Source organism: Glossina fuscipes, unplaced genomic scaffold (assembly GCF_014805625.2).
Source record: "Glossina fuscipes isolate IAEA_lab_2018 unplaced genomic scaffold, Yale_Gfus_2 121, whole genome shotgun sequence".
In the NCBI taxonomy this organism is placed as follows: Eukaryota; Metazoa; Arthropoda; class Insecta; order Diptera; family Glossinidae; genus Glossina; species Glossina fuscipes.
The window spans coordinates 6,181,430-6,209,407 of NW_023998464.1; the positions used below are offsets into that span (position 1 = coordinate 6,181,430).

Sequence of the window (27,978 nt, forward strand, 5' to 3'; positions counted from 1 at the left end):
ATGCTGGTCAAATATTTTACTCTTTACCTTTACGCTGTGCTCGTTTTATTGGCTGATGCCAGCAAGGCGATACGCAAATGTCCTTTGGAATGTAGCTGCAATCTGGATGAATATTTACGTTATCAAACCATATGCACCAAAGGTAAAATATAAATAAGTAAATAAATAAAAGAAATGAACGTGAACCGATAATCATTCATTAAGTTGTAATGAAATAATAATGACTAAAGAAAAAATAAATTCTTTTATGTTAAAATGCTTTTTTTGGAAGGCATCGAGAATGCAATCACTTCGCATAGGAATAAAAACAAAATATAAATTTCAATATATTTTTAACAGTAACAGACGTAGATGTTAAATTTAAAATATTTGTTGTTTGATAATCGTTCCAATGAAGTCACTCTCCACATATCAACAAAGTGTTTATTCATTTTGTTCAATAAAATACATTTAGATTGAGTTAAGATGGCCAAAGCGGTAGCAATAGTGAAGTCAATAACCAATGTCTAGACTGGAAAAGATATAAAGCATTCCGATTATTGAAAAATGTCGTGTTGCTTTTGAAATCATTTAAGAAAGGAGAGAGTAACTTTGAATATAAATACCCTTTGGCTGGGATAAATTGCAAAGAAAGAAAGTCGGATGCTAGATTCAATTCATACGTGTTTAGCTCGAACAAATTCTGGCAACTATCACCCGTTATGCTTATAACGACTTCTTTAGAGGCAATCCTATGCCATTAGTATTGTTACAAAATTCGCTTTCCTCGGATACGGTTCGTATCACTAGATCGTGGATGTTCTTTTTAAGAGAAATATACTTGCACGTTTTCGCCACAAGACTCTTTTATTCACAATTAATTTGTTTAAGGTTAGGACTATTTACATTTTACTTTGGCAATACTCTCGACTTCTCGACTCTAATATTCTTTTTCGACTGAATGTTCTTGTCCGACTGACTGTGCCTTCCACAAATAGTCTATTTATATACATTTTTGCAAGCATAATACTATTACCTAAGTACATGGTTTCATGTTTAATCCGGTAACCGGGTTTTCCGCTAATCGTTCCCCTCGGCCTGCAGCTGCAGGACGCGTCACGAATGTGCACTTGGGTTTTCCCTCTCTAGGCAATTTATTTTTTTTTTTTGGGAAAATCAATTAGTTAGAATGAACTGGATTTGTGATTTCAGTAACTGTGTCTATGACCCATAAGTCCTTCTTCATTAACTCGAGAAATATTTTACGGTAGACGCAAAGAAGCCTCTAAATGGAAAAGAGTGCAGGTTGCCATAATTTTAAGCCACCTTTTTTTTTCATTTTATTTTACTGTATTTATAAAAGAAAATTCAACTAAAATAAATGAACAGCTGAACTCAATTGTCTCTTAGAAGTAAATCTTAGGTTAATTATTATTAATAATTAATACAAAATATATAAAGAGAAGTAAAAAAAAAAAATGACGGAAATATAAAACGAATGAAATATATGTTTATAAAAATAAGAGGGAGAGAGCAAAAAGAGCATGTTTACATCCAGTACAGAGGCACAACCACAGCCGTTCCTAGAGAAATGATTCGGGACATTAGACTTTATATCACCAAGTAATATCGGCGAATCGATAGTACCATTTATTAGCTTTATTAGGAAGGAAAGACCAAGAATAAATCTACGTTTCTCAAGTGGCGGTAAGGCTCACAAAAGCAACCTATTTTCATAAGGAGGCAAAGACAAAAGCGGATCCCAACCCGAATTCCTAAGGGCAGACAGCAGGAGTTGCCTTTGAACGACAAGGAGACCACACAACAGAGGCGTATTGAAGTATTGGTCTAACTATTCGCATATATAACCTTTTTGTAATGTAAGGAACCTTAAGCTCTTTGGACCACCTGTTAATGCCAACTAAAGCCGACCTAGCTATACATAAAAAGAGAGCATAATGTGCAAAATAAAACGTAGCCTTTGGTCGAATAGAACCTCTAGATCCATCAACGGATCTCCAATTTCTGTGAACAGATGAAACACCCAGTAAAGATTGGATTCTTGCTTGAAAAACTTTTGCACTCTTTTAGATTTAATTTAGTGAAGTTTAATGGGCGCCACGTAAACAAATTATCTAAGTTACTTTGAAGCTGGTACGAGATCTGCAGAGACATCGTCGTGGGGAATTCATTAGAGAGAAATAAGGGGCTTGGAGTTTAAATATTTGTAATTTATGGTTAACTAAGTCAAACGCTTTAATGAAGACGGTGTATACGGCATCCGTGCGAGAGCCACCAGGAAAAACCGATCTACGTATATGCACGTGTAGTCTATACAACTTAACCCTGCCTTAAGCACTTTAAAACTCCTCGCCTAATGTATATTCCATTCTATCCGACAAAAAAGAGTTTTTTGTAGACAAAAAGCCAAATATTAACCTAGGTCTGACATTCCATGTTATATATCTGAAACTTGTTCAGAAAATAACAAAGATTCCCCTATGAGTTGCAAATACTATGCACTGAGTATGCAAGCCCATATAAGAGAAATGATTGCCACTGTCTACGGTCGCTCGTCTACAGACTTCAATGGCAGTACTGCGATTAGTAAATGTTGCATATTTAATGTACGTATATATATTGGGATGGTGAATAAATTCTCGCGGTTCTTTTCCAAGGCGACCACATAAATGGTACAATAGGATCGCAAATAACTGCGACTCCTTCGTGTGCAAGTAATATCGTTTAGCTTTCTTTCTTTCATGCTTCCGTCACTGCGAAACGCTATCAATTAGATGTAAACAATACATCAAACTCATGATATCACTATCTTCCCGTATGACGATCGGCCCCTTATGACAAGACTTGTTCAGCGAACGCTGGGAACGCAGAAATGGAATCTTTGTATCTCTCTGCCGTACTCCCCCGACATTACTGTCTCTAACTAATATATGTTTCAATCGATGAGGCAAACAATATGTCTTCTATTCCATGGATTCTTTGGGAAAAGTTTGTAAAGGCTATGTCTGGGAATCCTCCCTGTCTGTCTGAATATCAACTATATTAACTTCACAGCTATGTTTAAGTGTTACTTGACGAGGATCGGAGATTGTAAAAACCGACGTACATGTCATTCGTGAGGTTGCTAATATGGAGATATGGACAGGTTTTAAATTTTTGTCCTGACCGTCCTACTGACCCTGAGCAATTTTGTACCCCACCCTGCCTATGGTCACCTTAAGCCCTTGATTTGAAATTGCAGACGCCGATTTTGGTTCCGACGACTCTCCTAATCTACCATCCTCTCACATAGCAAGAAGAAAACAAAAACAATATTAATGTCTATATATTATTTAAAAGTAAACGGATTAAATAAATTATAAGTAGATATAGATGATTCCTTATGCACTAAACATATTATATATATGCATGCTAGTACGATGAAAAACCTGACAAGCGGATTTTACGTTGCTGAAGACGATGATGTACTTGTTACTACGGATGATGAAGACATTGCATGAAGTTGAGGACGTCACAATGATAATTGTATTGTGATTTCAAAGTGCTAAAGACGGATAGTGTAAACTCCGCATGTAGCTATCGACAATTCACTTGTGTTTTTCTTAATTGTTTGTGTAAACTAACAATTTATTGTTTAATAGAAATGTTCACAATAATGTTTTCTAATTTTTTGCGCTGTCATAACGGCGTCCGGTACTTTTTTTTTTCTGTACAGTGCAAAATTTACAATTAAAACAAGGAAAATTCATTTTTAAATTTCTTGAATTTTTGTGTTTTCTAAACAAAATGCTATTAAGACATAATACAATTTTTAATAGTTTGCATCAATTTTTTTCCGTTAAAAAAAAAACTATCACTCGCCTGTCACAAACCACATAAGAATCTAGGAATTTCTCATAAAATTTTCTTCGTCTAATTATTGAAGCTTTTCTTTCCACTCTCGTTCCGTCTGTCGCCCTTTTTTTTCTCTTGTAATGTAACCGTTATTCACTTGTCAACGAGTGACACTAACAGTCTCACCTACTACAGGGTTGTATTTGTAACAAATATTACAAGATACAACCATATGTTACAAGTTTCAAAAAACTTGTAATGGGCAGCAATGAACAATACTTTAAATGAACTCTCTCTCCTCGTGTCTTCTTCATTGCTTTTATAATGTCCATTTTCTTACTAGGAAATCGGTAGAAACCCGTTGATACTCCTAGACTAAAAAGTATACAACTTTTTCATACAAGTTATTAAGTAGAACGGATGAAAAGAAGTCAAAATTATTTTAAATTTTTTTCCAAAAATGTTGTAACTCTAAGAAATTTCTTTACTCAGAATAATCTTATGAGACAATGCGTAATAAAAAAAAATGTTTCGCTTAAGAAGCATGAGAATTCAATTGATAATTGTGCGGAGACCTATAGCAAACAACGCAACATCGTTGTAATAACCCTCTTTGTTTTATTTATTGAAGGATATATAAAACAAATCCCAATTTTAAAATCTTTTAAAAGCTTCATGTTTTTCTCATTTTACCTACAAGCAGGAAATTCATTACATATCATGATCCCCTGTATGCAAAATTTTGTTATTGTTATTTTGTGCTAGCGTGCACGTACGCAATGCAATGTTGATGTAAATGAAAATTTTTTACAAGGATTTTAATTTTACAATAAACCTTTTTTTTCGTTTCGCATTGTATTTCTGTTCCCCGTTTTGCATGCGAAAGCACGAGCGCAAATCTATACAGAATTTTTTAAATGCTGATACATACGCTTGTAAAGTAAAATTTTATAAATGTGTTTCAATGAACCAACACCTTTTTACGTATGCTAGGCTACGAGTTGTGAAATAAATATCTGAGATTAGTTCTATTCGTTTCAAGGGGAGTTTTGTTTACTCCACAATTCGAGGTCTAAGGAAGTTAATATTCGCCCAATCTAAAGCCCGGAACAAATTCTATAAAGCGGCGCTCTTGATAGTTCGAAGCTTCGAACTTTGGGAATTTGCACTTTTTTAAAACCACTTATAACTCACACCATTTGTGGTACACGGTGTATTAAGTTTGTGCGAGCGGTTGTAACATCCAGAATAAACTACCTTATATTCTCTTATTACATTGGTTCCGAATCAATCTAAGCTTGTCTATCCAGGGATTTTTGTGTCCGAACAATTTTGCTAATTTTTTTCAACTTAACCTTAACTTCAGCAACTTTAATCCCTCTTATACTTACTTATTCGTATCAATTAAATGCGAGTATTGTAACGTCCCCAACTCGAAACTCTTCTACCGTAAACCCCCCTCCTGTTCCAAATAATGACATTTGCTTGACGGCAGTTCCTCCCAGAAAAGCAATATTTGTGTCAAGACTGGCACCTGAAACATCGGTGGATAACATAAAAGGTTATCTGGCGACGAAAATCCCATCAATCAACTTAAAGCGTGTTAGCATCTTCAAAATGGCTCCTTCTCAAGCTAGGGCAATCTCTTCTTTTAAAATATTAGTTCCGACTGAAAACAGTGATATGTTGTTAAACAAATCACTGTGGCCAGTAGGATCCTTAATTAAGGAATTTATCCCTCGTGATCGTCCCCGTAATACCAAGGCAATAGTCTTGTCGCCTTCAAAAAACTAATTGTTTCTTCAGGCCCACTATCTCTCATTTATCAAAATGTTAGGGACCAAAATTCGAAAATTCGTTCCACTTTTCTAAATTCAGTGAGCACGGAATTTTTCTGTTTGGCCTTTACTGAAACTTGGCTAAAACCCGATCTTCATTCGTCGGAACTTTTTCATAATTCTTTCCAAGTGTTTAGAAATGATCGAGTGAATCGCATTGGTGGTGGTGTATTAATTGCCACAATATTGTATTACTAAAACATCGTCTTTCACATCTGACGCTTGATTTCTCAACCGGTAGTATTGAAAGCTTATTGCCATCGTTCTACAATACATTAAATCTACCTATTGCTGCATCTGTTCCGATCAAGCATTGTCGACCTCGAAGCAGGTGTGCCCCGTGGTTTAACAAGACAATTAAATATCACAAGAATAGAAAAAACTCGCTATTCAAAAAATATTCGAAAAGTGGCTCTGCGCTCGACTATGTCGCTTACTCGGTGGCGAGGCATAGATTTAACTCCCTCAACCATCATTATTACTGCAGATACCTTCAGTTCATTAAATCCTCTCTGTTTGCTAATCCTAAATTCTTCTTTAAATTTGTTAACTCTAGAGGAAAAATTTCCACATATCCCTCTCATGTTTCATTTAATGGCTCTGATTCCTCGGATGATTTTGAAATCTCAAATCTATTTGCTGAGTATTTCCGACGAAACTTTTCGATTGCCATATCCTATAACTAACTCGGTTTCAATACCTAACTTGGTTATTTCGGATGATGTTTTTAGAGGGTTGAATTCTCTAAAATACAGTTGTTCGCCTGGACCTGATGGAATTCCATCATGTGTACTTAAATCTTGCGCTGTCGAGTTATGTGGTGTGATCTCAAAGATTTTTAACATGTCTTTGTATTTAGGTGTTTTCCCTTCATGTTGGAAGAGTAGTTTCCTTATTCCTATCCACAAGAGTGGAAGTAGACAATTTGTTGAGAACTACAGAGGCATAGCCAAGTTGAGTGTCTTGCCCAAGTTGTTCGAGCGTATTGTGACTCAGCATTTGGCCTTTGCCATTAATTCGTATATTTCTCCGCACCAGCACGGCTTTCGTAAAGGGCGATCTACAGTCACCAACTTGTTAGAGTTTACCTGTCATGTTTTCAATGCTTTTTCTAGCGGCTCTCGCACAGATGTTATTTACACTGATTTAAGCAAAGCATTTGATATGGTTAACCATAGACTGCTTATCTTTAAACTCCAAGCCTCTGGTTTCCCACCCTACTTAGTGAAATGGATAAGCTCTTATCTGCACAATAGATCCTTCAGAGTTTTGTCCAGAGTCCATTAGCTCGGATGAATTCCCCGTTACGTCTGGCGTACCTCAAGGAAGTCACTTAGGTCCTATTTTATTTAGTTTATACATTAACGATCTCCCATCGGTGGTTAATTCCAGCCAGATCTTAATGTATGCTGATGATGTGAAACTGTTTTCTTTCTTCTCTGTTGAATCGCAATCACATCAGCTTCAAGGTGATTTGAATAATTTTGTTGCATGGTGCTCTTTGAATCTTCTGAATCTAAATCTAAATAAACGTAAGAAGCTTTCATTCTCAAGAAGAAAGTCATTCATTACTCAGTATTTCATAGATTCGCATAAGTTGGAGGACGTCGATTCGATCACAGATTTAGGCGTTCTATTTAACCATAGGTTGCGTTTTAACTTGCATATTGAGCTCTCGATTAGCAAAGCTAGGTCCGCGCTTAGTTTTATAAAAAGGTGGTCCAAAGAGCTTGATGATCCCTACATTAGGAAAAGGCTGTACATGTGTTTGGTTAGACCCATACTCGAGTATGCCTCAGTTGTGTGGTCTCCTTCATATAGGTGCTATGTAGATTCAATCGAATCTGTTCAAAAGCAATTCTTGCTGTTTGCCCTTAGAAATTTGGGTTGAGATCCGATTGCCTCTCTTCCTCCGTATCAAAATAGGTTGCTTCTGCTGTCCCTACCGTCTCTTGAGAAACGTAGATTTGTTCTTGGCGTTTCCTTTCTAATTAAAGTAATAAATGGTGCTATTGACTCGCCTTCATTACTTGGTGAAATAAGCTTTAATGTCCGTAACCGCTTCTCTAGGCACTTTATCTTGGTTAAGCTTAGTCAGTGCAAATATAATTATGAGCTGTTTAATCCGCTCAGAGTCGTTTGCAAGAACCTAACTGACATCTACCACTTATTCTCGTTATCGGACTCTTTAAAGTCTATTAAAGCAACATTGCTTAATACGCGCGATTTACCTATGTCGTGTTTAAACTAGCTTTTATCCTTAAAAAGTCGTTACGTTTCGAAAGTGAATTATTGTCAATTTATTATCGGTTGCCAGGCTTATGCATGTTTGCGATGGCTTAGGGGTTCATTTGCAATTTGGTCCTGTACCGGGTGTAAGTGTGCTCCTATGCTGATAGTGTACATGCTTTTTTTTCTTTTTTCTTTTTTTTTTTCTTCTTATTTGTTTTATTATGCTTATACTCAATTTTATTGTTAATTAATATAAGTTTTGTATTAAGAGCCAATTGAACTCGACTGTTATTTGTTTAGTTGAGTTTCTAGTATAAGTGGAATAGAATAAATAAATAAATAAAATAAACCGTCTTTTGTGGATTACATGTTTTCATTTAATTCCTTTTAAGAATTAGTTCGTACCGTTGAACTGTGATTTTTAGGAGAGCATAGATTTGCGGTCATACGAGAAACATCTTAAGCATCCGTTACCAAACTTCTTGATAAAGTTTATAAATAGTGCCATTGACCCGCCTGTTTTTCTAAGTGGGATTAATTTTCCTGTTTCTATTCGCCCGACTATGAATTTTCCTTTTATAAAACTTAGCCTATGCACCTTCAATTATAAACTTTTTAACTCAATTAGTGTCCTCTGTAAAAATCTAAATAAGTTGGTTTCGTTAAAACTGCTGTTTTCAATACCAGCGTATTGCCGATGCCATACTAAAACCAAAATTTAAAATTTCGGTATTGATCACGAGACAGACTCTAATTTGATGATTTTCAGTTGTTGAATGTGTATGGCGAGTATACGATTTTCTTTTTGCTTATTCCTACATGTCCTTCTAAATCTCACAGTTTTAAGATCTCTCTTGCTTTAATTGTAACTAAATGAAGCTTTCAACTTAATTTAACTGAATCTACGCCGTAGCTGAATTCTGCATATTGAAATAACAAAATGAAATGTTTTCGAGACAATTTCATGAAATTTGTTATGCCGACGTATTTTGGCAATTGAAAACGAATCGGATCGGCCTTATTTTGAAAAGTGGGCACGTGAATAATTATAGGGTGATGTAGGGTATTTATTGGCTGGCGCCGGCCAGCTATAGTGTTTCAAATAGCTATATATATCAAGCCGTGACCTTTAACGGGAACGCACAGCCGAGTAGATAAGCGTCGCGATTGCCAAATCCGTGAATGGCTGACCATGCTTGGATCGCAGCAACAAGACAGTGCTCGGCGGGTAAAGGGTTAACACCTCTCTCTACAGTGCAACACATTTAGCACACATTCCCTGAATGATTAGTAATATCAGAAAGAAGTGCTTTTCGTGAAAGCAAATAAACATCCGCCATCTGCCAGTTCTGACGAGTACCACTTATTTATAGCTTAATCGTTAAATTTAACCAACTTGAGCTACAAAAAACGAAATGGAATTGCTTCGTTAATAGAAGCGGATTTGTACGATTAAAATCGTTGTATGTACTGGAGATTGAAAAATATTCACTAAAACTACTTCAAAATAAGCAGTTTTTTAAGGTCTTCCTCCGCATTGTTGCGGAGTCTGAAAATTTATCAAAACATTGATAGACAGGCAGACAAGTCAATATGTACGCAAAGCAAATGGACGGATGAACAGATGATCTATATTCACTTGTTTACCGAACTTATTGAACAAAAACGGGCGCATAGCCGCCTTTATTTATAAGAGTCAAAGAATAACTGGTGCGGATATTTTTCCGGGGGATAGAAAAATAAGTACACCAAGGAGCAGATATACACATAGTTCAATGCAATTAATTAACCGCGATCGCGCTGCCTGGGATTCTTCGACAGTGTTTTGTCAATACCGTCTGTGACTCAAACGGTTAATTAACTAATTGAAAGAAGAAGAGAACATGATTCAAAGATTGAACTTAGTCGGAGCGAGAGAAACTCGAGAAGGAAAAATGAATATTAGGGAATATTTTCATTTATAATATTGTAAATGAAATTGTGATTTGTTAACATTTAATATTTTTTAGGTGGTTTGAATAAATTTCCTTTCGAGAGCATAGATCCTGAGGTCCAGGTAATTATCATCCAAGGCCCACGCAATTCTGTAACGACTGGTAACTCTTTAAGGAAATTTCCCAAATTGGAAGTAATACGTATCACCGACTCGAATGTCCCGGTCATAGGTGCCGAATCCTTGTGGGGTTTGCAGCATTTAAAAATTCTTGGTAAGTTCTTAAGTTATTAAATTCGCTTAAAAATTATACACGACAAGGCTTGCTAGGATTAATATAAAATGGAGATGTGAGAATAAGTTTATTCTGTGATTTACATATTTTTATTTTGAATAACATAAAGTCCAACTCAATTTAAATTGAAATATGCTCAAGTCGATCATATTCAAATCATTTTTTTTTTTTGTGTGCTCATTATCCTATGATTTTCATTTTATTATTTTTTCTTTTTCTTGTTATTGATTATTTTTTACAAAGAAGCTGCGTCCTACGCTTCCTAATGTTGTTCCATTTCTGATTTCTTCATTGTCCATATCCTAAAAAAAGCTATTCAAGGAGAATTTAGATTCTTTGAATTTTAAAGCATACGATATGATGTATTTTCTAAGACCCTAAGTGGCCCTATAAACTTCTTCGATGTGTCTTTTTAATTTCAAATGGTTCTTTGGCGTATTGATAAATGTACATATCATTGTGGATGATTGTGGGTTAAAGTTATTTTAATTTTAGAAATAAAATCTGACAAACTACTCGTGGATTGATCTTGCATTAGTGCTTCTTTTAAAACTTACGGAATTTGATCAATTGCTTCTTCGTATATGAAAAGAAGTGAAAGAAAATTCCAACATTTAACGAAATTTTGATGACAATAACTGTGCTATTGCTAGAGTTACATCTTTCATCAAGTTATCAGCAGAGCTCCGCTTAAGGCGAATCTTGTACATACACTATTCACACTTGATAGTTTTTACTAAGAAGTTTTACAGCACACTGGCATGCATATGTGTGCGGCATCACGAACGACGATCTTGTGCTCATTGAATTTGAAATACTTTCCAAGTAACTTTACGCATAATTGCACACAAGGTTTTTTTCTCAAGCCAAAACTAATTGGGCTCTGTTCTCATTGTCTTACTGCACCAGCAGCTGCAAAGAGTAAAAGATAAGTTTAATTAATGCATAAAAGATCTTTAGTTTTCGTATATAGTTTATAGTATTTAAGTAATTTTGGTGTTTATTAGCATTTCATACCAGTTTTTTTTTGTTTTTTTTTTTTTTGTTTTTCAAGAAGAATGCATTACTCACAACAATTAAGCAGCAAACAAGTAAATTAGGATGAATGCAACATGATTGACGTAAAAGAAACTTATTTTAAAAATTCGAGAACGAAAAAAAAGAATTTCTGTTTAATTTCTGAGAAATTCTTGTGCTTTTAATTGAATTTTTCTGAAAAGAACAAGAAATTTGTTGCTAATGTTCAAAGAATTTTGTATAGAAAATATCAAGAGGAGTCTTTTGTTTTTCTTAAAATCTGATTTCAATGCATACAAAAATCAAAAAAAAAAGGGAAAACCATTTTTATAAAAAGAATTTTCATACAAAATCAATCTTTAATTAACGTGTATAAGAAAACTCTGCGAGAAAATCGAAAAATCCTTTAATTTGCTATGTACACGCAAATCCCGGAAGACTACTAAATATATTTACAAGATCTCGACAATTCTCTTAATGACTTTTCATTTTATTTCTTTTAACGAGGTCACGAAAACCGTTCTTCGAATTAAGCAAATTGTACATGCACATACATACGTACGGCGTGAACGCCAATGGTACATCAACGTTGTTGGCGTTGTCGTCTTATTTCAATAATAAAATTAAATATTGGTTACTGCAAGAATTTTCCGCTTTCGAATTTCGAAGCAGCCTGAGCAGCAATGGTTTTAACACGAGAATCATTGTAGAGTGCTGAGAGGTTCTTTTCTCCATTTTTTATGTTTTTATATCTGATTAACCTATAAAAAAACTTAATGAATATTTAATTTTTTCTTCTTCTTTTCTTTTTTTTGTCGCTGTTTTATTCAATTTCCTCTTAATTTTATGTCTTTATGCGCTTATCGATGCTGCTGTTAAATGAAAATCACTCAACTCTCGCCTATCATTGCAATCGTTTGATATACGATACTGTAGATTTTTCCAAGAATAACATAAGTCTTATCATGCAAAAAGATTTTCGTGGGCAAAATAATCTTCTCGAATTGGATTTATCGAAAAATAAAATTATCAATATCGCCAGTTCAACGTTTTGCAATTTAACGGTAAGTAAGAAAGCAAATTATTTTTACTGTCACTATTTTTATTTGTCTCGTTTTGTTCTGCCCCGATAATGAATTAAATTGACAAATATACTCAAACTTAAACTTGTTAGATTTATATCTAATATGTACGATTAAGTTGTTGGAATTAATTGCCTGAATTAAGGAACAAACAACATATCAAATGTTATTGCCTGCTTTGGCGACCACCTATAAATTGTAATAATATGTTTGGTATGGTGTGAATCTGACTCCTTGGCTTTCTAAGACAAAGTGTAATTACTACTTTAGGGTGATGAATAAAACTTCATTTTAAAGGGTTCTCTTTAAACTATATGCAACGATGCGATCACATTGGAGAGGACACAACATAGTTTCTTGCAGCTTTAAATACATATAGTCGGTGAGCATTTCCGGAAAACTTTGATTTTCGTAGTTAATTCTCAGGATTCGAAGATTGCTAAGTTCCTACGCGTGATGAACAGTAAATGTATTACGATATGCAGAGCCGAAGAAGTGTTCGCAATTCGAGCCTAGAATATCCCATCGTCCTCGCTGTTGACAACAGCTATTATTCCTTCCGATCAACACGAGTTTCAATAGATGACCGATAGAAATACCGATCATCGAAGGACGAGGAAAATATCTATTTGTTCATTTGTCAAAACGTTTACAACGCCCAGAAGGAAGCATCGAAGATCCCACAAAATATATATATTCTTGATCAGCATGAAATTCTAAATCGATTTAATCATGTCCGTCTGTCCGTCTGTGTAATATCTGTTGTAAACATATTCCTGGCGCCAAAAGGGAAGCTATTAACTTAAAATTTGGGAGACACATTGGAAGTTCTTGCACGCAGGTTGGTATTGAAAATGAGTCACATCGGTCAAAGGTCACGTCCACAGCACCACGTAAACTGAGAACAACTCTGTTTTTCAAGGAGAATGAAAAATTCGTTTTTTGCTCATTACTCATACTCTTTAGCTGATAAATTTACAAAAATTTGAATACTCTATGAGCGACGCTGTAGTATCTGTGTACAAAAATGGAAAAGATTGACCGCGCCTACCCAAAAAGTGTAGCAAAATTGAACTATTTTTTCAATACCTTTATAAAACGCAGAAACAAGCTTTAAAAACCCCATAAAGTGTACAAACTATTGATTAGTTTCCACATAAAGTATACAAATTATTGACCAGTTTCGAATCTTGAATGCACCTAAACAGGTCCGTCATGTTCGTCTATCCATCTGTCCGTTTGCGCAACTTTGTAGTATTTGTAGTAAATGTTCTCCGGCTAGAGTAAATGAAGATATCACCTAAAAATTTGGAACAGAATTTCGAATTGACCTAAACTTTTCAAAGAACACGCCTACAACGCCCCTATGACTCTACGACAAAACTTTTATTTTGAAAATAAAAGAAATCAACTGCCCACGCTCCATATTACAGAGCGTAAGAATTTCATTCTTTTACTTCTTTTGCCTTTTTTTTGGGGTAAACGTTGACCGGTATAAAACCGAACTTAATGTTCTTACTTGTTGTTTATTCGAACGGTGCGTCTTTTCTTGATGGTAACCAAATATTGATTGAATCATATTATTTGCAAAAGACGCCAAGACAACATTTTGAATTTTTTGCAACGAAACATCGAATGTAGAAAGAAACCTATATGGTTATATATTATTTCCAAATAAAATAGTTTTCCTTTGAAAATGATTTTCACTTTATAAATAATAATTCTTTTTAACAAAACATTAACCTAATTAACTTTTATTCCTACCGATGCTAGGAGCTGCGTCGCTTGAGCTTGGCTGATAATTCTATTGGTGAATTGGTGCAGCGCATATTTTTTATGCTAAGTAAACTGAAATATTTGGATTTAAGCGGAAATCCTTTGCAAGATTTACCACCAGATGTGTTTCGCGACGTACCAGTTAGTAGCAGAAAATCGAATCCGAAAATGTTCATCTTATATAATTTTTTTAATTTTCTTTTCTTTATTCTCGCTTAGCAACTTAAGATATTCAAATGTCGCAATTGTCAATTGAAAAAAATCAATCCTCAATTATACAATTTATTGCCACAGCTCGCTGAACTTGATTTAGGACGAAATGAGGTATGGCGCAGACAAAATATAGCTGAAAGAGAAAGAAGGAAAAGCTAAAGAATAAAAATCCAATTTTTCCATTATCTCTTAACAGTTCAAATTTCTCGATAAGGATGAATTTCGTGATGTCAAGCATTTAACAAAAGTTCTCCTAGATGGTAATCAGTTATCTGTGGCTGTGGATGAACTATTTCGTATGCAAAAATCTCTTAAGCATTTGGGTAAGAAAAATGGGAAGCACAAAAATTGAACAAATTTGGTATTCAATGATTTTAACAAACATTCTCTTATGTCTTCCTTGTTCCATTGTAAATTTTTTTTCTTCCATTTCTTTTTGTGTTTTTGCTGGTACGCTTGTGCTTGTGTTTACATATATATATAGATCTGTCCTATAATCGTTTGGCTAAAGTTCCAAACAATTCATTTTTAAGTTTGACTAATTTAACATTTCTGGATTTGTCATATAACAAATTGGTGCGTTTAGAGCCACAATCTGTTCGACGTCTTAACAATTTAAGGACTTTAAACATTAGCGGTAATATACATATGGATTTGCATGAAATTCGCGAAACATTTGAGGTAAGTTTACGTTTTTTTTTTCCATTTCGATTGGATTTTTCCCATTAATAAAAAAACCTACAAACTATGTTGCTCAGCTAGTGGAAAAATTTTTCCGATTTTTTCAATAAAGCGATAAGAAAATCCCTTCAAAAATCGAAAGTTTTAATTTTTTTTTATGTTTCTCGTTAATCTTTGTTTTTCCAAAGGGAAGTTTTTACATATTTCATTGCATCTCATCTTAATCTCAACTGAAATATTTCTTCCTTTTCTTTCCATCGCGTTACGAAAGCAACATTTTATGCCTTAAATTAATTGTGGATTCTTTAGTGCAGTTTAGGTTTGCTGCCGTCTATTTACTTTTTGTGTAAACTATTGACAGCCTTAAGATAACGACCTTCGCAAGCTAGTAAGTGAACTATACACCTTAGGGTTTTTAATGCACAAACTATTTCGTAATAAAATATAAATATTTGCCTAGTGTGTTAAAGTTAAGAAACGTGCTTAAGCAATTTTAAGGCTGAAAGCAACGAAATATTGCTTGGTTTCAACGAAATATTTGGGTACACATAGTTAGTAGTTGGCTTTAACGAAAAATTGTTGTTACGATGCATATTTATGTATATAGTAAATACAATAATATAAGATTTTAACCCGATGTGGACGCACTCTTCTGTCCATCCGTCCGTAACTGGTCATCTACGACTTCATAGTGTGGATGGAAGTCAAAGCCTGAAGGTAAGCAAGACCCGGTCCCAAAATTTCGATGTAGAGCAAAACTGCCGATAATTGGCAATCTAAAGGCTATAACATAAATTTTAAATTTAGAAACATTTAATGGATTAAAAATGTTATAGTTTTCGGGTTTCGTACTCTAAGGTAACCTTAACCTCAGGGGGCATGACGTTTCCAATTGTAACCGATCTATGAAGTAAGAGTGTCCCGGATCAGAGTGAAATGGCAGAATTTGCACATTCGACCGTCCGACGTCTCCTATCCTCTTTTTCCCTTTTACAAGTCAAAAATTGAGATAAACGCTTTTTTTTGACTACGATTTAAATTTTTCAATTCGCAAGAACAATGACTAAACATCCCTACGTCACTCTACACTCAGTATTAAAAATGAGGCTTTCTTGTTACATAAAGGCATACTACTCGCAGGAAACTTTTAAAACCTATGGTGAAATACTATTACTGAGCGATTTGTGTCACTGTATACGAGGAATGGGCGTTTAAAGGCGTTCGTTCTTCGATCAAAATAGGCCGATGTAACAAATTTCGCCAAAGTATCTCGAAAATAGATATCAGATGAACATATCCAAATAGAAATACTTTATACACGCTGGCCAAGTGCGGGATTTGTTATCTACACTTCGAAAATCTTTCGAATTTCAAGTGGATATACATTCGATTTTTGAATTTAATTGAAGTTCACTATCGTCTTTAACAGCATTTTCCGATACGTATATCTACGAATCGCAAATGTTTTATCAAGTTTATATGCTGCGTGCGGCACGTCTAATAAATTCATTAATTACGCTACGTTGATACTCTGTCGTAAAAGTCCAAGCTTTTCTGAAACGTTATAATAAAATTCATTATAATAGGTTTTTATTTCTCTCCAGCTTTTGCCGCACCTGACACATCTTTCTATTGCTGATATGGGAGTATTGCCAGTTGGTTTACTGGTACCATTTAAAAACTTACGTTACTTAAATATATCTGGCAATCATTTGGATAGCATGTCCTTACAAGTCATTGAACCCTGCCAAGAATTAGAGGTAAATGTAATTGTGAATATAAAATAAAAGGTAATAAAAATAATCGGTTGGGCTTATATCAAGAAAAGAAGAACATTTATAATATAAATAAAAAACAAATAATAAATGAATTTGAAAAGTAAATAAAAAAAAAAAATTAAATAAAAATAGAAAACCATGTACTGCTTGCCTACTAGTCCTAACCAGATATTATGTATGTGCAAGCCAAGGCACACTACACCGCAAACATGGTTAATAGAAAAACTAAAAGGTTCAAGGTTTCAGGTTTGAAAAGGAAATTGAAATGAAATAATAATTTTTACTCGAAAGCGCAAACAACAATTTTTTCAAAGGTGAAGGGAAGAAAGACGAGTAAGCATGAATTGAAACGTATATCTATAAATTCCTATTTAGGTAATAAATAAAATATTTATTTATTGAAGTATGTTTTTTAAATAAAACGATTATTATTCCGACTCTCCAAAAATCTTAGAGGATTCTTTTTCAAAAGGAATTTTTTTTCTATAAAGTATATAGAGACTCTATTTGCGGGCGTTCGTCATTTTTTTTTTTTTTTTTTAGTACTTCTAATACTTACAATATTACTCTAAATTTTTTATGTGTACAGATATGGTTTAGTACAATTATGTAAATTAGAGAAGGAGAAGCTTTTGGGACATACAAATTGATTTATAAGCTTATGAGAATTTTCTGTTAAGAAAGATTGCCTTCTAAACTGATTATCAAAATGATTTTCATTCGTACGGCATTTGTAAGCATAAAGAAAACATGTGTTGTTAACTTTGTCTTACCACAAAATACCAATACACTAAAAATAAAGTGTACATATATTATTTATATTATGTATGAATATCTAGGCATGTATGAATTTCTGCCCACTTCCTACATACATGGTGTCAAATAGTATCGGGAACATTGAAAACTAAAGGACACGTTCCAATTATTATTGAGCTTTCGCGAGCAAAACAAAGTCTAACCCTATGAAATGCCGTGTTTGTACCGTTCCCTGAAAGACTTGTAGGGCTTTGGTAATAATTACAAATTCGATGTCACATGCATACGCGATTCGGTTGATGACATATATAAACGAGTGTTTCGAACAGAAACTCCTGCTCTAATAGAAAAAAGGCTTTACTCCCAAAGCAAAATGCTGCGTACAGGGTCCTAAGATTTCTGATCTACCCCTTTCAGGTTAACGAATTTCTAACACTTCTACTTTCTCTTTTAATTTAACCAAGAAATCTCTATCGTTGGTTGAGCGTGATGGACGACCAAGATCAAAAAGTCAAAATTTTAATTTCTTTGCTAAATACCTGCTATCCCTTTTATTGACATTCTTGCTATGATTCGTTCATTGCCTTTGAAAATCTTTACCCGATATTTTCGAAAATTTCGTTTACGTAACGTTATCGGGACGTTTTCTTATCATTTGCAAGCCTAGCTCCACTGGCGACGACATTATATCGTAATGATAAAAAATGAAACGAAAGAGGAATTAAAGGAAAAGAAACGTACGTCCGCACTATGTCTGCTTAGCTTTAGGCAACGGCTAGCCTGTCTGCGCCGCCTGCGTTTAGTCCGCCTCCACTCGTGTATGTACTTTAAGGTACGAGCTTAACTTGAGCAAAAAAACTAGAACACACAACGGACATGGAAAGTTCTTGTCAAAAAATTGAATTACAGATGATCGCCGAGATTACAATTATCAATCAATCGAGCTACTAATTATAGAAACCCAAAACTACAAAAGTGATTAAGCAACAATTCCTGGTATTTTTTGATAATATCTCTTAGACTGGTAGCTACTGTTTAATATGATTTTTAAAATATTCACATAAATATATATGTAGCAAAAGTTTAGTTTATTTGTCTGTAAGCATGCATATGTAATGCATGGACATTTTTTTATATTTTCATACTATTTGCTGTGAAACGTTAAAGGACTGCGCAGCTATGCTATTGTTTGCAACCGTCTGTCTGAGGACAATGTTGAAATGCATTGCAAAAGTTTTCCTCGGTACTGCCTGAACAGTATCACATAGTACCGAAAACCATAATAATTGCTACAAAAGAAAAGCAATTGTATAAAATTTTGGGTAGAATTTGTTTTAAACTAAGCAATAAATTTTACGAAAAACCCTTAAACACCCGCCACATGTGTTCGTGCAAACACCCAGTAAAAGTTTGCAATGCAAATGCAAAAGGAAAGGGTTACATTTTTTTACGGCACGCTTTCCGGCTTACTGTCTCTTTTGTTTCTTCCTCTAATTTGATGATGATAAGGTTTTTATTTTCAGTCCTTTTCTTACAAAAATCGCATACGTTTTTTAAATTTACTTTTATCAAAAATAAGTTTAAAGACAACTTTTCTCCAATTCAAAAATTTATATTCAGAAGGAATAATCATGTAGACACCTTGAAGGCAGTTGCACAACGTAATATATCAGTAGAATATTTAACTTTATTAAAATGGCTAGACTAACCAACCATCTATTAGTGTCTTTATTTAATATAGAGCTGATAGTCTTAGTCGTGCTAGTGCTCAACTTTCTCGGAGAAAATTTATCTCTTATAATGGTAGTTACATGTTTGGGGAAATTAAAACATCTATCTATATAAGATATAATTGAAAGCATCGTCTTTTTGGAAAGAAAAACATAGTTTTAGGCTTTAAAAATACCGACATTAATTAAGCCACAATTTCGGTGACAGATTTAATTCATTTTAACATATTTCTCCAAAGGTTTATTGAAAATAGTATGGAAAAAGTAAACTGTTATTATTATAATTTTAGACTAATGAAATAAGTTCTTAAACTAAAAGAAAGACATTGAGCACTAGCAACACAGGCTATCGGCTCTAATGCATAAAAGCATATTAGGTATTGAGCCTGATAGTTTTGATAAGGTATTATATTGATATTCTGTTCTGTAATAATAATTAATTTATACTAAGCCACATAAACAGTTTGCAGTAAGCGATAGCGATCAAAGGTAGGAGAGCGGGTTTTCTTGTCGTCATTTAATTTAATGAACTAATAGACTTCGGTCACTCCTTGATTGCCCGTTTCGCGAACGGTTTTATCTTTAAGCACATGCATAAATTACGCCTCTAACTTAGCTCAGCTTGTCATGTAATTTAACGGAAATAGCATATAAATTAGCTAATGATTTCGACTTTATGAGGTTTTCGGTTGCACGCGAGTTCACAGCGAGGACAAATAAATTGCCATGCTATCTAGAGCTTTTTTTATAAGGAAGGGACTGATATGTGAAAGTGTTATGCTAGCATCCGTTAAAGAAATAACACCTTGTTTTTTGTCAATAGAAGTGATGTTACTGATTGTCAACACCGCAAAGTCCGAATAGACGAAATCTATTTGAGTTTATAATTGGCGGCCACGGGACCATTACGCCTTATGGTTGCCTATTATTTAGTAATTTGGGAAAACACCACTCGCTGGAAAAAGATTGGGAACTACTAAAGGAAAATGTCAATTGTTTTCAATTTTTTTATTTTAATTTTGGTTTTTTGTTTTTTTTTTTATTTTTCTTATTTTTTTACTATACACAGTTTTAGCAAAATCACCGAAACGATTAAAAAATCGCAGGCGAAAAGAAAACATGCTCTACTCAGAACACAAATCGAGTTCGAATTGAAAAAAAAAAAAATAAATAAAAATAAACTAATGAAATATGATATACAAAAAGTCTTAAAATGAACATTTTTTGTGAACAATAATAAAAAAACTTGTTTTACAACATCTTTTTTCATTTTGTCTTATTTCATCAAAAGATATCTGATCAGCTTTTTGTTTTTAACAATTTTCTGATCCCTATAGTTTTTGGATTTGTCACGCAATCAATTGTATGGCATCAATGCAGAGATTGTGTTAAGAATTCAGGCAATACGGAACGTAAGATTGGATAATAATCCGCTTATATGTGATGAATGCCATATGGGCAGATTAATCGATGTTATAAGGCAGGTAAGCGATAGAAGGACTACATGCAAATTCATGTCGACAAAAAAGACGAAATGATAAGTAAACGTTTAAACCAATCAAGATTGTTGTAGAGGTCTACGATGAAAACAGTTTATTTTTATCTTTACTTTAACTATGTTTTTCTTATCAGTTGCAGTGGAAATGGGATACATATCCTATATGTTTTCTGCCAAAAACCCTACGCGGCGCAGAGATTACCGATCTGGATGCAAATGGCTTAGACTCTTGTTTGGAATATATTACTGACGAAGAACAGAATGCTGCCAGCACTTCGCACAATTTTCTTGAAAGAGGTAAATAATCGAGAAAATGTAAAAAGTGAGACAAAGGCATAGAAAATGTAATGCGTTTGTTATATTTTCCACAAGTGAAGAGAAAACGAAGTGCCGTATGAGCATTCTCCAAACTTGGATTTAAGTGTGTGAATAAATTTGCTTAGTTTGCTTAGTTTCTCTTTTTCATTGCCTTTCCGGAAGAGAGCATTTTTTATGAGTTTTAAGCGGAAAGCGGGGTTTTCTGGAAGTTTGAACCATATGATAACTGGATGGGTACTTTTATGCATTCATTTATTATTCACTTTAGTATACGTACGTATGCAGGCAATGTTCCTAGACACATCATTAACTAGAAAGATTGAAAATTAATATATTTTAGTTAGCATGATATATGGACTCTTAGATGTACTTTTTATCTCTACCCATACAGTTGGCTGTCCAGTATACATTATATCGAGTAGACCTCATGCAATCTGTCTAAGTTAATTCTATTACGCCCGAAGCAGTTTGCGATATAAAGGTGTAATAAAGGTGTAACACTGATCAATCCAGGCTTGCATGCTCGTCGTATATTTGTGCTCAAAATACAATCCACAATTTTTGAGATATTTTCATTTTCAAATTTAGTACGTGCTGTGGCACAAGGACAAATGCTATTGAAAATGATTCGACTTGAACCGCTTTTTCACTTAATTTAGTGTTTTTATTTATTTTTATATCGTCATATTTCACTATTCATGTCTTGTTATGTTACATAATTGTTCATTACTTTTGTTGAAAGATTGTTCATATAATTTTAATCGTCGACATTAAGCTTAAGATAAACATAAGTATTTTGTTTTAAATTAATTGCTGCAACCTGATTGCCAACAAAGCTTGAACATTTTCTTCTTTTCCGAACAAGCTGAATAATTTATTGTACACAGACAGTTGAGATTTTCGTCGAGATAGGCAGCTTTACCTTTTATTCTAGAAAACTCAGGCTTTGTCTTTTGTCCTCTAATTTTCGCTTCTTTTCTTTGCTTTATTGCGTTTGTGGGAACTGTCCGTCTGATGCCTGGCCATGTATATTTGTGTTCAAGCTACAGCTCGCAATTCTTGAGACATTGCCTTCAAATTTAGTGCAGCGACATGCTTTGACCCAAAGACGAAACAGATGATTAACAAAAAATTAGGTATTATTGTCTTTATTATATTTGCTGATGTTTCACTTTTAAGCGTTGCCAGTGAATTTTTACTAACCGCCAGCTGCAGACCGCGTTCTGATTTCAATCCTTTGAGCCTTTTCCGTGTGACCACAGCTATGATATAAATGTCTATTTACAATGAAAATTAGTTCATAATAGTAATTTGGCCCGAAAATACGCTGCAGTAAATTTTGGATCACGTTACTCTACTTTTGAACCCTACCGTATATAAGACTTGTCAATAATGGTAACCCTTTACACGGTAAAGTCTACTTTTTAATATTTATGATGAGAATAAATGAAGGACATTAAACTATTTTTTTTTAAATTCAACATCGTCTGTGAACATGATAGGCATACTCGCATATAACAACATTTTTGATATATTTTGACCAAATTAGGGAAAAATTAGCATTACGCGTAGCGGCGCAGGATATTTAATAACAGGCCTTGCCCAAATTTAACTCAGGCAGGAATTCAAAGAAAATTTTATGATATCAAAGCATAATACTCCGCCCTTTCTGGGAATTAGGTTAGTTTCGATAAAACTATTTTTGTGACACTAACATTTTCAGGCTCGCTAACATTCGAAATTATAGAAATAGATGTACATTTTGAGAACGCATTATATGCTGGAAAAGTAATCATTGGCAGATTTTACTGTGTTTACAGCATCAAGTTGGCACTCAAATTTCTGTCACAAACTTCAAAAAAATTCGAAAATCATTCTGAAATTTGATTCGAAAGGTCAAAAAATACAGTTTAAGTTGTTCAATTCGTTTCGCTAAAAAGAGAAATTTCTCCCTTAAAAATATATCTAATATTTTCTGAACGCAATATGCAGGATACCAAGTCTCATTATCAACTCATATCAGTTAATCAAAACAGCTCTCGTTACTCTGAGCTTTAGAGGTTTGTTTATGATATATACTTCTGTTATTCAATTTGTTACTCTGATTAGTATTAAATGTTTTAGAGAAAAAACAGCCAGAACGAATAGTCTACGCATTTATTGTTCGTCGTCGTAAGGCATTGTATTCAAACAAATTTGTGTAAAATTTAAAAGATTTGCAGCAGAATTCGAAAGATTTCAAGCTTTGAGTTTCGATATCAAAAATCACTCTAATCCATGATGGACGCCTAAATAAAGATGTGTAAACCAGCAAGCATTTTACTAAACTGTACGAAATATAGTTTACCGATACATACATTCGAAGTTTTTTTGTTTTCAGTTTTCTGTAGAGCAATTTAAACGCCATTATATCGCCAATATAAATTAAATATATAAACATCTACAGAAAACTGGGAAACCTGTAATAATCTTGAAAAACTGCATGCATTACAGGAGGTAATAATATTTCGGAAATTTTCCTTTTTAAAATACCCCGAGTTGCAGGTTATCTATGAAGTATGTCTTTATGACTAAGAGATTAAATCTCTGCATAACAAAAATTTGCTTGGGTTGCTTATAAATCCCTGGCACCAAACCAAACAGGTAAAAATAATTACTTCGAAAATATGATTGGTTAAAAATTGAAGCCAATCCTAAAATAAATCACTAAGACCAAAGAACTACATATATATATATAAGTATTTGTTGCGTTCACAGCAACTATAGTTCCCATTTGAGCTGCAGAAGTTAAACGTTCAAATAATACTCAAACTTGATATCAACTCAATATGAGCAATACTTACGTTCAAGGTTGTGAACATATTGCAAAATCTGATGAAACTTCAACTTTTCAACTGCAAAGAACCCGATCAGATGACCTAAACAGTTTCAAATATTCATCGATGGACTCGAATATTTTCCAACGCATTTCAGAAAATATTTTTGAACGTACAAAGAGAACTGCCACCCAAGCCAATGGAAAGAATGAAAGTTCCAACGAAAATAAAAATATCAACTTGAAAAAAATTAAATATAAACATCACTCTATGTTGTGCTTAAAAGATAGTAACATTTGCGAACCGTTAAAGGACATGTTATGCGGCGGAAAAAGCACTGAAATGTATCTTTATTCAAAATGTTCCAACCCTGATAAAGGGGAGTCATCGCAAAATGTTACTATTGCAGAAGATTGGAATAACGACATAAGCTTAATTACTTCACACTCTGAAGGCAGTTATTGGCGTCATAGCTCGTTAAAAACTCAAGCAGTCTCCGCGGAAGTTCTCTCTTGCAGTTTTAAAGAAGGAGATGATTATCAAGTAACAAACAACGCCCGGCAACGCCTTTACTTTAACGGACCTTTAAGAAAATTTAAAGGTCAGACATGCTTAAATAAGTCAGCTGGTTTATCTCTGGAGGAACTCTTTCTGGATTTGGGTAAATGAAGCGAATCGGCATCGGTATCTTCCATAGTGTATATATTCTCATATTTAACCTCAAGTGCACACATATCAGATATATTAAAAATAAATGCAAATAATAAACCTTTAAAAAACAACTATCATATATCACTTTTGGCATTAAGAGCGTACCAATAATCCAAGCAAGCAGCTTTAAAACTCCATATCAGATAAGTGGTCAGAGGAGAATGTAGGACCCATGCCATTCATTGTTTAATAAAAAGTTAGATATCTGCTATAGGATGCAAACTATTGGGAGCATAATTTTAAACTGCATCTCTGCAGTTTCGGCAAACTTGTGGACGCTTCTTCGCTTGTCTATTTTATGACATTTATAAAGCAAGATTTTAGCAGCAGCAATGCGCGCAGTTTTTGTTACACCGGCGTGTGGTTGCTGCAGGTGTCTCCTTTGACCCGTTTTAATCATTTCCGAAACTGCCCCACTCGGTCCAGAAATTTTATACCAATTTAAATACCGCAATACTACAATTTCTTCCGACAAAATTTAAAAACTACTAAACGACTTCATATCAAAACTCATAATATTCGACCAGTACTTATTTGAGTTGCGTAGAAAGCAAAAAATATTTGAAATCTCTTTCGTACTAAAAAAAAAGACGAATATCTATCTTACTATTGTTAAATTCCGTCTGTTGAAAAAAAAGAGATCACAGGAAACCAAAGAAAAGCTCGATAAATGTTACGGCCAGTCTGTTCCGCCGAATGGCCGCACTTAAACGTGGTTGTGCGAGCACAAGCGATGAACAACTTTCAACATGAATAACAAAGCTCGTCAGTTTTGGGAAAATTGAAAGTACGTGTGTACGCTTTGATCGCGAACGTTTCGTATGGGATTGTGTTTAATATCCATTCACAAAAAATTGAATGCAAAAAGCGTTCGTAGAGGATGGATGCCGCGTCCGCTTGCATTTATATTGAAAAGGCGCAAGTTTGATCACTTCAATAAAAAGTTGAAATGTTTAAGATTAAGAGGTTACAAAATTTGAAACGGAACCTGAATCTAAAGCTGTACTCCGTTCACATCTGAACAGTTGAAAGAAACTTCTATTGCGTGCAGTTGTACCAAAGCGAGCAAAGAGATAAGCATCGTTCGAAACGATTGTAATCGTGACCTTTGCCAACTATCTGAAAAAAAGGTCGAATGATAACAAGCGTGCACTATTCAGGGTGACTGATTTGCTGGGATGACAAAATCAAGAAGAAGAGGCCGTATTTAATATAGAAAGAACTTTCCTAAATGACAATAACGCTCTTCATAGGCAGGCCATACATCAATCGTTATAAAGGCAGAATCGTATGATTTGCTTCCCCTAACACCATATTCTCCAGTGTTGGCCCGCGCTAGCAGTTGGTCGTTTATAAAAGATTGTTGTTTATTTGATGAAGGTTTTGGATTACAAGAGAACTTGGGATGAGGTACAGATAACAATTTTTAGCTGCTCTACAAATCATGTTACTGGAAAAGCATAAGAAACTAAAAAGTCAGAGTGCAGATCCAAAATAAAAAACTTCATTCTCTCTCCGCCAATAAAATCGCGCTTTCTTCTACGAGCACCTTCTTTATTGGCCACGCTAGTAATTGCCGTGAATACAACATGTACTGGTTAGAAAAATGAATACAATATATTTTATTCATTTTCTTTTTTAATATAATTATTATTTAAGTTTAATCCTAAAATAATGAAAATAGAAAACATATGTGTTTGTTCCTCCTTTAGGTGATCTCAACACTCTTGCGATACTGGGTGGAATTATCTTGGTTTTAATCGTAACTATTATAATATCCTTGGCTCTATGTTTCTCCAAGCGACGTGCTCGTTACTACACTCGCGAAGACAACTTGAATAGCAGTAAGTACAAAGAATATTTTAGCAGAACTTTTCAATTTTAATTTGGATAATTAAAAACATACAAAAAACAGCACCGAACGGATGAGTTTCTTTTTTTTTTTTCGTCACTTAACGTATTACGTATTGCGGTAATGTTTGAAATTTCTTTGGCAAAATTGCCCAAAAAAAAATTCTTGTCTTAGAAATATCCGACGACCTAAATTGAATTTGAAAACAAATTTACAAAGTTACAAAATGCTCCAAGCTGCAACACTTTCTTTCAAATCTTGCAAAGCAAGAAACGAGCCGAAATATCCGCATTTTTCTTAGTTTGAATGTTTCGTAGCAAACCAATCAATTCACTAAGTAGTTGGCACAAAGAACTTAAAGATTAAGGAAAAAAAAAACGAAAAAAAAGAAGTATTTTTTACTTCCTCTCTTTATGCAAGCAGCGCTTCTGCCTGTCTGGCACGAGTTAACTCTGAATTTGAAAATGACAAGAATACCAAAGTGTGTTTAAGTTACCCAGCTATGCCAACAATAAATAAATAGAAAAAACGAAAAATAGAAGAGAAACACTTTCCCCAAAGGCCTTTGTTAACCACCAAGTCATCAAAAAAAAAAAAAAAGAAATAACAAAAATGTCAAAGCAAAGTTTACAATCGTCACCAATTATACTTCAGACGAGAACGGAAAATGAACGACTCGAAATTATTTCTATATATTGTTTTAACGCTTATGCCTGAATATTAACATCGACTCTCCCTTAATTCGCTTAAAGAATATCCTGTAGAAAAACATTTAAATCACACTTTATTTTTTAAGTATATAAGTGTTCGCTTTTCGTAGTCTCCTTTAATTTTTCGGAAATGTTTTCTTTCCTTCGTTTTTCGTTTTGTTTTTGTTTACTCTTTTGTAACATCAGGCGAAGATAAATGTTTGGAGAAGAATTTGGAAGTAAAGGCTACAATTGTGGCTCAAGGCAATGGTAAAATAAACACTTGCATGACATTAAGTAAAAGCAATAAAACACATGCGTCAACATTGAGTGGCAACGGTTTGGAGACATTGGCGGAAGAGCCGCTAAATGTAGTCACAACGCCAACTACGACGACAAACGGTGGCACTAACGAAATAAATTTTAAATTTCCTATTGATGATCGTGTGTGCACCATAGATGATTTGATAATTGTGCCACCCGCACCACCGCCACCTGTTAAATCAGTCTCATTAACTCAGCAGGGCAGCGAGTTCACCAATATTCGTAACAGCAGCAATAGCAATAGCATTAGCAATAGTAATAATCTTGGTTTAATGTACTCAACAACACCTCGCAATTGCGGTAATACTACAGCCCGAGCTGCTGTGGCAGCTGCGGCCACCCTAATACCACCGGGTGCACCATCAGACATTGGTACACCCAATTCCTTAACCACAACGCCATTAACACCCGCGCGTTCACCATTACCGCCCGAAGCAATTGTAATGGTCCTACCATCACCGACTGCTTTAATAGAACAACAACAACAACAACAACAACATAAACAGCAACAGCAACAAAATCATCCCACTCAACAACACCAACGACAGCCTCAACAGCATTTGCTGCATTTAACCACACTTGAACCTTTGGTAAGCGTCAACTGA

General features: G+C 34.3%; 1 protein-coding gene across 1 annotated transcript; it reads left to right on the forward strand.

Annotated features, from left to right (window-relative positions):
* Positions 1-27,978, forward strand: LOC119640552 (carboxypeptidase N subunit 2). Its single transcript, XM_038038650.1, has 12 exons — positions 1-142; positions 9,914-10,111; positions 12,086-12,213; positions 14,005-14,148; positions 14,227-14,331; positions 14,417-14,543; positions 14,705-14,901; positions 16,506-16,661; positions 20,503-20,649; positions 20,798-20,960; positions 26,221-26,352; positions 27,257-27,978. The coding sequence occupies exons 1-12, from the start codon at positions 1-3 to the stop codon at positions 27,976-27,978; spliced, it is 2,361 nt and encodes a 786-aa protein (XP_037894578.1).